Source organism: Camelina sativa, chromosome 19 (genome assembly GCF_000633955.1).
Source record: "Camelina sativa cultivar DH55 chromosome 19, Cs, whole genome shotgun sequence".
NCBI classification, from domain to species: Eukaryota; Viridiplantae; Streptophyta; class Magnoliopsida; order Brassicales; family Brassicaceae; genus Camelina; species Camelina sativa.
In genome coordinates, this window is record NC_025703.1 from 6,703,262 (window position 1) to 6,713,942 (window position 10,681).

The 10,681-nt window shown below is 39.9% G+C and overlaps 3 protein-coding genes and 1 pseudogene across 3 annotated transcripts in view; all 4 read right to left on the bottom strand.

Annotated features, from left to right (window-relative positions):
• Positions 2,956 to 3,704, bottom strand: LOC104765209. The gene has a single exon (XM_010488889.2). It carries the CDS (start codon positions 3,523 to 3,525, stop codon positions 3,145 to 3,147), a length of 381 nt encoding a protein of 126 aa, XP_010487191.1. The 5' UTR covers positions 3,526 to 3,704; the 3' UTR covers positions 2,956 to 3,144.
• LOC104765210 (subtilisin-like protease SBT1.4) lies at positions 5,124 to 7,822 on the bottom strand. The gene has a single exon (XM_010488890.2). It carries the CDS (start codon positions 7,771 to 7,773, stop codon positions 5,413 to 5,415), a length of 2,361 nt encoding a protein of 786 aa, XP_010487192.1. The 5' UTR covers positions 7,774 to 7,822; the 3' UTR covers positions 5,124 to 5,412.
• LOC104765212 lies at positions 8,055 to 10,585 on the bottom strand (annotated as a pseudogene).
• LOC104767500 (cation/calcium exchanger 3-like) overlaps positions 10,304 to 10,681 on the bottom strand; it is a 6,739-nt gene continuing 6,361 nt past the window's right edge. Inside the window, exon 2 of the mRNA XM_010491520.2 lies at positions 10,304 to 10,365. Coding sequence (XP_010489822.1) covers positions 10,304 to 10,365 — 62 coding nt within the window. The remainder of the gene's footprint in view (positions 10,366 to 10,681) is intronic.

The window sequence follows — 10,681 nt, forward strand, 5'->3', positions numbered from 1 at the left end:
ATTCGTCTGTTTTAAGTTCGGCCGACCAAAGCTAAACCGATAATGAATATTAGTTACTATTTACGCAAATACCCTTTTACGTTTAATCCGGTCATTAGTTTCTAGTCTTCAGTTAACCAAGTGGGATTATTATTAGTACAGTGACTACAGTCTAATCTCGTTATCCATTATCAGATGTTTAAAGATTAAAAATACCACTTTGTTAGTGGTTTATCCCCGAACCAAAGATCTATGAAAATGAAATGATCTTCCGATTTTGTGTTTACATTTTGATCATATCAAACTTGTCGTCCAAATCCAAAACACGGATTAGAATAATGCTAGGGATATTATTAGTTTAAGCCCTGATTCGTTGTGATTAAAGAGACTTTGCGATAATAGTTTTAATTAAATTGATGACACGCTAAAATTTTGATTAATGGGAATCCGATCAGATGACATCGATATCCCAACTTCAATTTGGCTATAAAATACTCAAAACTTATAAAAGCATAGTTTTATAGAGTAGAAGAGTAGTTCACTATATTGGCTTTTGTGTGCTAATAAAAGACATTTTAAAGATGATCTTCTTTTTTTTAGCCTAACTCGTCTAAGCAACTAAAAGATTAGTAGTAAAGTACAAGTTTCATCATAACTATCTATGTTTTGATCAAATCTAATTGCATAAACGGCATTATCCTCGAAAATATTCACATTCATTTGTTTGCACCAGTCGGATTTATGTTCGGGGATATTATTTTTGTTCCTATTTATAATGAGATATTATTGGTAATCATATTATTCTCATATGCTTTCTTTAGCTTCACGCCAATACATGACCCCGCCATTTTTTAATTATAAATTTATTATATTAATAAAACTTCTATATATATATATATATATAAATATATATATATATATGTATCTTCTTATCTTCTTGGAATCTTTTTATTTTATTTTATTTTTCTTCTCATTTGTTTTGTTGAAAATGAAGATAGACGTTATAGTATAGTGTCAGCGGCAGATGAGTCATCCCATATGCATCATCAGCATCAACTTGTTCCATTTTATAAACTACGAGTGTTGAAAAACAACTTTCTTCATTATTTAATGATTACACTTAATTGTTTTACTTGCCCTTTACTTTTCTCACAAATAGAATTGGTTACTTTACTTTACACATGAACAAATAATCAGCAAATTGAAAGGGTCCACCAAGAGATTTGTGTTTCTATTGTTTTAATTATTTTAAATTTTCATATTTCGTGAAATTTCATTAGATGTTTTTTTTTTTGCTTCAATAAGGGAAATAATATGGATCGAACCCACATTCCTGACTGAGTTAATAACTTTTCTAACCCATTCCCATTTTCTTATCAAACAATATTTTAAATAGTAGCTGGGGGTTTTTTTTTTTGCAACATAATATAAAATTGTCTAAAACAAGCCAATGCAAAAGAATATTGTTTACATAGTAGCTAAATTATATAATAATAATGATGATAAAAATTACAATAATTTTTATAAATTTGTTTAATTTTATCCTCACAAATCTAAAACTATAGTGAAATCAATTCCTTCAAATAGAAGACGCATTCTCTTCTATTTATTACACTCAGGTCTTCTTTAATATGAAAACTAACAGTCAAATAAAAGAAAGAAAGGTGGATGGTTAATAATGTGATTAAGCGAGGGGCAACAGTCACCTTTTTCAATGCATTGATTGATTCCGATAACTTGGTCTGAATAAGTAATTTTTATAAACAATAGTGTGGATCTTTTTTTTCTTCTTCCTTTATTCCCAAAACTCTAGAAGATGAATTAAACTTTTAGAAGGAGGGAGTGTTGATAAGGACACACCGACGCGTTTCGCTAGCAAGAAAGAAAAAAATAAAAAAAAAAAACTGAAAAAATCAAAGCAAGAAAAGTCGCCACGTGGTGACAAGTCGGCAAAACTGAACATGACACGCGTCTAATTTGGCGGCCATGAACAAAAAAAAAATGAAAAAAAGAAATGGCAGCATTCAGATATTTTTTGGGAATCACATTTGTTAGTTTCGGTTTAAGAACATATAAATACAAGAACAAGAACGAGTGGTCCCTAAATTACAACGAGTAATGGAAAGCGATTTGATTTGCGTAAGAAGCAAAGGCAACAAAAGGATTAGGTCAGCCATGACTTAACCACGTGGAATTGTTGCGTTGCCTTTTTCTCTCCTACACGCAATCAGCCTCCTCACACACGCATCCTCCCTCACACTATATTATTATTCCGGTTTGGTTTAGTCTGGTTTAGTTCGAGTAAAGGATATATATACATATGTGATGCAAAGTGCAAGCATCATTAGCCCAATACCCTGTTCTGAGGGCTATTTGAGTCGAGTTTAGTACCTGGGCTAGGCTAAAAAGTATGATATTTGTTTTGGGGCTTATATACCCAATGATATATAGAAATTTTGTGAACCCAATGACTTATAAAATAAGTGAACCCGATGACGAAGAAGAGAAAAGATTGAAAACAAATAATATATGTCTCAGTAGTCCATACCAACAAAAGATGATTTCAGACACTTGAGTCTCATACTACTCATCGATCATCAGTTAGGTAAGTAATCTAATTTAGAACACAAAATAAGTAAGTCATTTTACTTACAAAATGGTGAGATGGTGAAAGAAGGAAAAGGTGAATTTCACGTTAAAGAAAATTTTAAATCTAATATTGTGTGCATATATATTACTCGAATCAATTCTATATAACTTTTGAGTTACAAATAGATTTTCGTTGACGGTAGCTGTGAAAAAAAAAAAAACATTCCTACCACACAAGTACCTGCATGGCTGTATAAGTGTATATCATGTAAGTCAAGACAAAGAAAAATAAAATAAAAAGCAATATCTTTTAGCCGACAAGAATCTTTCAGACCAAGTTTATTTTCTCCCATGATCATTCATACTATTCAAACGTCAGAGTTCCAATTAATTTTAATATCCTGTTTCGTTCAAACTGTTTTATACTATAGTTTTTGACATTATTCTTGCAGAACTGTTATGCTCAAATATATTTTTTACATAATAGTTTTAAACAAGAAATTTTTAAAATTAAATTTCAGACTAAAAACCTCCAGAACACTAGTGAAGGTAAAAACTCAAGGTAAATATTTTTAGCTATACAAGAAACAAACGAGGTTGTTCGTGGCAGGACATGGGACAAAAAGATAAGCCTAGACCAGGAACGGCAAAAGCAGCCGTTTCCACCGTCCTGCGCTGGCGCTGCTGGATGGTGGTGGCTCCGGCGTCCTCAAACTCCTTCACTACAGTGCTATAATACGCTTTGATATTCTTCACGAGCCTCACGTAGTACAGCTTCAGCCACTTGAGTCTCATCCTGGTCACCACCCTCTTAAGCGAGAACCTACCACGTGGTGTACTGTTTTTACCGCCGAGACGAACAACTTGTGGCTTACGCCGACGGAGATAGATCTTCCGGCGACTTGACGGCCACCGGAATGCGTTGGAGGCGGCAGCGATGACTAAATGGGGATCCATTGAAATCTTGATATAGATTTTTTATAGATATATGAAAGAAAGTGAAAGATGGTTTATGGAGTTCGATTGAGAAAACTTATATATATAGAGAGAGACTAAGAGTCGTGAAATGCTGTTATGTGGTCAGGTTACTTGTGATCACTTGTAACAATTTGAAATATTGCGTAATTTCCGTAAACTAATATCGTATGTCCAAATCATAAACCCATATGTAGTTTTTGTTGTTATACGACATATATTCCATTTATTTAGGGGGAATGCCCTATATACCACGACATTTCACTAGTGCCACACATTTATATATTTTTTATGTGTATTGAAATATTCATGTAAATATAGTAGGAATTAAATTACGGTGAATGCCAAAGATAAACAAGCTGGAATAGGGAAACAAAATTAGATAGAGAATAGACTGAAAATGACGCTTTGTAACCATTTGACTAGCCAAATGATGCGAGTACTCAAGTTTCATATAGAGATCGTTGATCAATATGGTGAATATTATCTAACGGTGATTCTATTATCTTATGTAAGAAGACTAGTAAGTAGATAATTAAGGAGACCAGTGAGTAGATAAGCTTTTAAGACGACAATAGTAAGCATATGTATGTATGTCTTTGTCTTGCTGTGCTTTAGAAGACGACACAATATAATTACGTTGCGCAAAGGGACCCGATTTGTCTATATTACCTAGAAAGTCCACTTTAGTTCAATTTTCTAAAGTGAAAACCATTCACCGAGAAAACGATGATATGTGTCTTCTTGACTTATGAACAGTTTTGTGTGCGCGTTAATTAATGGACGGCTGGTGTTTTGTTCATTTATTTATTTCTGGTTTGATGTTGACTACTATACTACTTTTTTTGCTCTTATATACACGATTTTTTTTCTTAATAATGTTTCCACGACTTTAGATTGACTTATGCAATAGTACATTTTTTTATATCTTTTATGCACAATTTCCCCAAAAGAAATAAATTTTACACATCGAGTTTGCACATGAAATATAACAGAGACCAAGAAAAAAATAAAATTTGTATTAGAATCCTAGTTAACTTATATAATAGAGTGAACCAACTAAGGTTTAATGGGTTGAAAGCCAACCCACATGATTATTATAGTTCGAATTGCTGACCAAATCGTAAAATAATCCTAATACGGTAAGTAAATTGTGGATCTTAAGTGTGAAGACAGTTCAGACTTCAGAATAAGTTAGAAGCGAAGCCGGTCTTGAGATTTGAAGGCTCATTAAGAAAAAAAGGTAATATGGTCCACCACCATTATTAATTTTTGAAGCTAAAAACCCCGTAAAAAATAGGGTACAGAAATTGAATTCTCAGGCCTACTAGTCAGACTATTTAGCCCATCACCAACTCTGCTTTACGAGTCATAAACCCAAAGCTGAGGATCGATTTTGGTTAGAAGAAAGAAACCATCATCTATTTTAACCATGTTAGGCTCTGTTAGCAGCAATCTCACATTCGAAATATATGATATGAAATATAAGATGCTAGTGCTAGAGTGATATCGATTAATCAAATTAAAGAATCAAAGATTGAAGTTTTTTTATAATCTTTATTATAATAAAAAAAATCATATAAGAAAACGATTCTTTTTCTGCTTTGGAATCAGAATCGATTGTTTTATTACGAAACATTTGGATGCATGAAAATCAAACTAAGAATCTAAAAGTTTACAAATGCCAATCGAATTTTCAGCTAAATTCACCCCACGCAATGCATAGTGGGTCTAATCTAACCCAACAGTGAGGGCTCAATAATGAAGTAATACAGATCGGCCCATTAAAACAAACCCAACAAAGATGTCTTTTTTTCTCCATTGAAGAAGAAACATGATAGAACCAGACGAGCCATCATCAATCAGAACTCAAAACGACTGAGCTGATGATCCCTTACCCCATTGGACGGCCACCGGACTCTTAACCACGTGATCACCGTCAGTCCATTCGATCGATCCGAATTCTTGACTCGGAACCGATCCGACTCCTCCGCCAAGCACAACGCTCTTAAACGTCACTTCATACTCCAACTCGCTCTTCTCCTTGTTAAACTCTAGCTTGCTCGGAGACACATCAATCTCAACATTCGCCGGAGATTTAACGCCGACTTCGTACACCGCGTCGACGTTGCTTCCCACGTTCTTAACAACTCTTTTGTATTTCACAACATCTCCGGTCGATCCGAAAACCACGGCGAACGATGGGTAGTTGAGATCTCCGGCGGTTCTGAGCTTGCTCGTTTCGCAGGCGTCGTAAAGACTTGGATCTTGAAGGAAGACTAGAATCCCCGGAAACTCGTATCCAACGGCGCAGAGGAAAGCCACGTACTCTTTGACTTCAATGTCGTAAACCAAACCAGGATTCAGAGCTTTATTTGGATCGACGTGTCCAGCTCCGTGGATGAACGAGTTCGATGGTTTACCGGTGGCGAGATCCTCGAGTGGCTCGCCGGAGTTTTCGACGTCGTAAGCCGTTGTTACGAGTGCGGATTTGACTGCCGCAGGTGACCAATTGGGATGAGCTCTACGGAGGAGTGCGGCGAGTCCACTCACGTGTGGGCACGACATCGATGTACCGGAGATGATGTTGAATTGGACCCGTCTTGGATCGATATCCAAATCGGTTGGGCCAACCAGCCCGGTCCATCCGGCTAAAATGTTGACTCCAGGCGCAATCACGTCCGGTTTGAGGATAACCGGGGTCAAGTGGTTAGGTCCACGGCTGGAGAAAGCAGCGACTCTGGGAGAAGGCGGAGATGGTCCGATCAAAGTGCCGAGGAAGTTGATTGTTGCGGTGGGAGAGTCTGATGTTTTGATGTAGTCGCGGATTTGATCTCCAGCTTTAGCTCCAACCATTGTCGCCGGAACTAGATGCGAATCGGCGGTGAGTTCTTCACCGCTTGAGGCTGTGTTCGCTAGAATCATACCTGCACCACCGGCTAGTTTGACGGCTCTTCCTTTCTCAACTCTGGCGCTGCCTCCTCTGTCACAGAGAACGATTTTGCCTTGGACCAATGATGAATTCAGTTCCCCAGTGGTGCACAATTTGCTCCCGCAGTCGCCGGAATATACCAGAGAAATTTGAGAATCTGGCAGAGACATTTGAGAATCCGGCAGTGATTCGCCAGCGTACAGTGATGTTCCCGTGAAGACTTTCCCGTCGCCGGTGACTACGTTTGCGGAGAATTCTCTGTCGACGGTGGACGCACCGACGGTTAGCATCCAAGGAGCGATGTTCGTCGCAGTTTCGGGACCAGGACCAGAGTTACCGGCGGAGCAAGAAACGACGACGCCGTGCCTAGTCGCTCCAAATGCTCCGATCGCAATAGAGTCCTTGCTAAAATCCCGGGCGTAACCGCTACTGCCGACGGAGAGAGAGATAACGTGAACACCGTCAGCAACCGCCTGATCCATGCCGGCGAGGATATCGGAATCGTAACAACCAACGCTCCAACAGATTTTGTAAGCGGCGATTCTCGCCTTAGAAGCCATCCCACGCGCCGTTCCTTGCGCGTAGTGGTACAAGCTGGCGTTAGCAACCACCGATCCAGCCGCCGTAGATGCCGTATGCGTTCCATGGCCTTCTGTATCGCGCGGCGATCTCGAATCCTTGGCCGCATGCAGTTTTGTTCCGTTCACTTGCCCTGCAAAATATCCTCTGTAATACCCACGAGCTCCGATAAGTTTCCGGTTGCAAGACGAGGCGGGAAAATCAGGTCCGGTCTCGCACTCGCCTTTCCAGGCAGATGGAACTGGACCGAGACCTGAATCCGAGAAACTCGGATGCTCCGGCCAGATTCCAGTATCTAAAACCCCGATGATCACGTCTTCGCCGTCATCGGAGTTGCTCCAGAGACCAGAATTTTGGGAGAAACCGAGGAAGTCAGGCGTGTGGGTGGTGTGGATCTCACGCGCCTGATCTGGGATGATGGAGATGACGGAAGGATGACGACGGAGTGCTTCGGTCTGGAGAGGGGAGAGACGAGCGGAGAAGCCATGAGCTGCGCGTGAGTAAGAGTAGAGGAGCGTTGCTGGTTGAGGAGAAGAAGGGAGAGAGCGGAGGAGTGAGACGTGCCAGTGGTTGTGAGAGGAGAAGAGGGAAGGCTTATGAGAGCTCTGCACATGGACGATATAGGATTCGAAGGAATCCGATGAAGAAGAAGAGGATAAGAAACAGAGGAAGAGAGAGAATACGAAGATGGAGGAGGAGGAGAGAGAAAGCTTAGCCATGGCAATGGCGATGGATTCGTTGTGTGGGATACTTTTGGTGACGTATTTATTATCTCTTTGAGCAAGCTTTTGAATCTTGTATCTCGTCTATTATATTCCACGTCAGCAATTTTATGAATTATTGGTCGCTATTGGTCCCAAATGATATTCATATTCCCCAAAAAGATAACATCAAGGTAGAGACGTGGGTCACATGACTGGTTTAATTGTTGACACGAGGTAAACAAGATTTTTTTTTTGCGGTTATAAAAATGGGCAGGTATGTATGACAAACGGACAAACAAACTAACTAAAGATTCTAAATTATCAACTCTCTCTCATGACAAGTTTTTGGGTAAACAATAAGCCTCTAATTAGTTTTGTGGGTTAGAGACTAAAACAAGGTTACAATATAGCTTTTTTCTAAGCAGCCCACGGTATAAATCCCATGGCGCAACTCAGCCTAAAAGTGACGAATATCAGATATAGTGCAATGAGTCCCATACCTAAGGTTTTGTTAGGTCGCATGTCGTTACGCGGGAGCATCACCATAGCCCAAACCAAACCCATTACTAAAAACCCAAGTGTGTAGAATAGGCTTTTGTCTTTTGGTAGCATGTATGTGTCAGGACTCTTGGACCATGCGCCGAGAAGCATCGACATACCCAGTCCGACGAGTGTGTTGAACATTGGACCTGCATAGCATCCCGATAGAGCGATCTGTACACCATCATCCCCACCGTTCATCGTCAATGCGATATTCGACAAAGTCACCCATTGAGTTTCCCCAAGCAAGTACTGTTAACGCAAGTATCGACGGGTTGATTCCGTATATCTCACCAAATGTCACCAGAAGAGCTACAAGTTCGTTTGCAATCATGTAGAACCATACGATGCTCATGACGAACCCACCAAGAACCCAAGGGATCAAGAACCTTCGAGGTGGGTGATCTGGTTCTGTGTTTTTGTATGCAAGAAATCCAAGAGTAGAGCCTATAGCAATGCCGATAAAGTAAGCCACACCACAAGCTTGGGGACTCACATCGTCTTGGCTACTCCAGAGAGACGCCAAAAGGACAGGCGCTAATGAGACGCTGGCCACAGCGTATGTCTTCGACCATGTATCTTCCTCGACCGATGGAATTGTTAACCTCCTTGGAATCGTCAGCGGGATTTCTAACAAGGAAGTGAATTTAGTACATGAGGAGATCTCAACTTCAGCACTGTCATCAACCCATCCCCAAGGTGCCCTGTCTTCATCATGTACACTAACTTTTGCGAAATGGTTTGAATAGATGGCCACATTTGACGCCCACATCCACTGAGGAAGACTCTGTAGCCGAGGTGGACCATCCTCAGTATCAGTTTCAATCAAGGGGTTATGCATTGGCATATCCTCTCCAACACTCGGGGAAAACACGCTTCCTTGCATAGGTAGCAAAGGAGTAATAGCCTCCAGCTTAAACCTCTTAGCATGTTTTCTCAGAATCACATTCGCTGCAACAAGGAAAGCATACACAACATATATAGACACAAACGCAATAGCAATCCTTACTGTGACTTTACCAACCATCAATATCACCAGCAACGACACAAGCGTAAAAAGGAAGAAACTCAAGTCTCTGATGAAGCATTTCTTATCGAGCTTGACTTCCTTATCCGCAACACAGAGCGAAACAATCCCAACAACGACTGAAGTAACAAACACAGCACCACCCAATACACTGTTAAGACCAACTTCTCCTTTATCTGATCCAACAAAAGCAGCAATACTTGCAAACACATCTGGTGCTCCATTACCCAGAGGAAGCAAAGTAACACCAGCAACAGTTGGAGGCAGCCTCAAAAGCTTCGAAAGCTTCTCCAAGGAACAACAAAAGTAATCCGCAGCAGTATTACCCAAGAGATAAAACAAAGCAACAAGCCAAACACCTAGCATCATGTAATCCAAGATCCTGAAATCTCTGCATGAGCAGTAAAAGAAGCTGAGGTAATCAAAGAAGCCATCAGGGGAACAACTTGGGTTAGCTATTAAGAAGTCGCATTGATCAGCATAACCCATGTATTTGTGTAAACACGAGCATAAAACTGTATTACTGCTACTCAAGCTGCTATTACCAAGACCAGGATCAGAACCATTCGTTTCGATTTGCATTAAATGCCTACGAATTACCGTAAACTGGGAGAATCTGTTACCTCCGGAGCCCGAGGCGGAACCAATACCGCCATTGACGAAAGAGGCGTTTTTTAACAAAGGGTTCCTGAGAATTTCGCTCCGATCAAAGAAGAAGCAGAACAAGACGAGAGCACAAATCCCATTAAAAAACCCTCGAAATTTGGGGTTTTTCGAGCTGTAAAGAAAACTAACCGCGCTCATTTTACAAAACCTTTGTATCAACAAGTCACCAACCAACCATCGATGATCATAAACCCTAACGGAATCAGAAAAGGGGGCTAGGGTTTCTAACACAAACAAGATACGGTATTGGAAGAAAAAGACAAAAAAACCCTGGGATCCCCAAGTGTCGATCAGGCGAAATGCAATTGAGGATCAGGTTGTGTGAATCAGAGATGGAAGAAATTGTAAATGTTCTTCGTTCGTATAGAAGAAACCTGGAATTTTGAAAGTTGGCAAATGAAAAATGGTGAGGGAATCTGGTGGCCTGTCAAAAACATTTGGTGATCAGGTCTAATTTTGACACGGGGATCATCATATCATCAACGACAGACGTGGCATTCTTTTCATTTAACTTTTGAACATTCCTATCATCAGTATTTTAATTTCTCGTCAGCACGATGATACATGTCTATATCCGTATTTTTAAAAATTTAAAGCGACAAGGGTTTTTATAAAATGAGACAAATGACATCGCCTAGTCCTAGTGAATGTGATTAGGCCTAGAAAGAGACAGTTTAACCAATTGTCGAT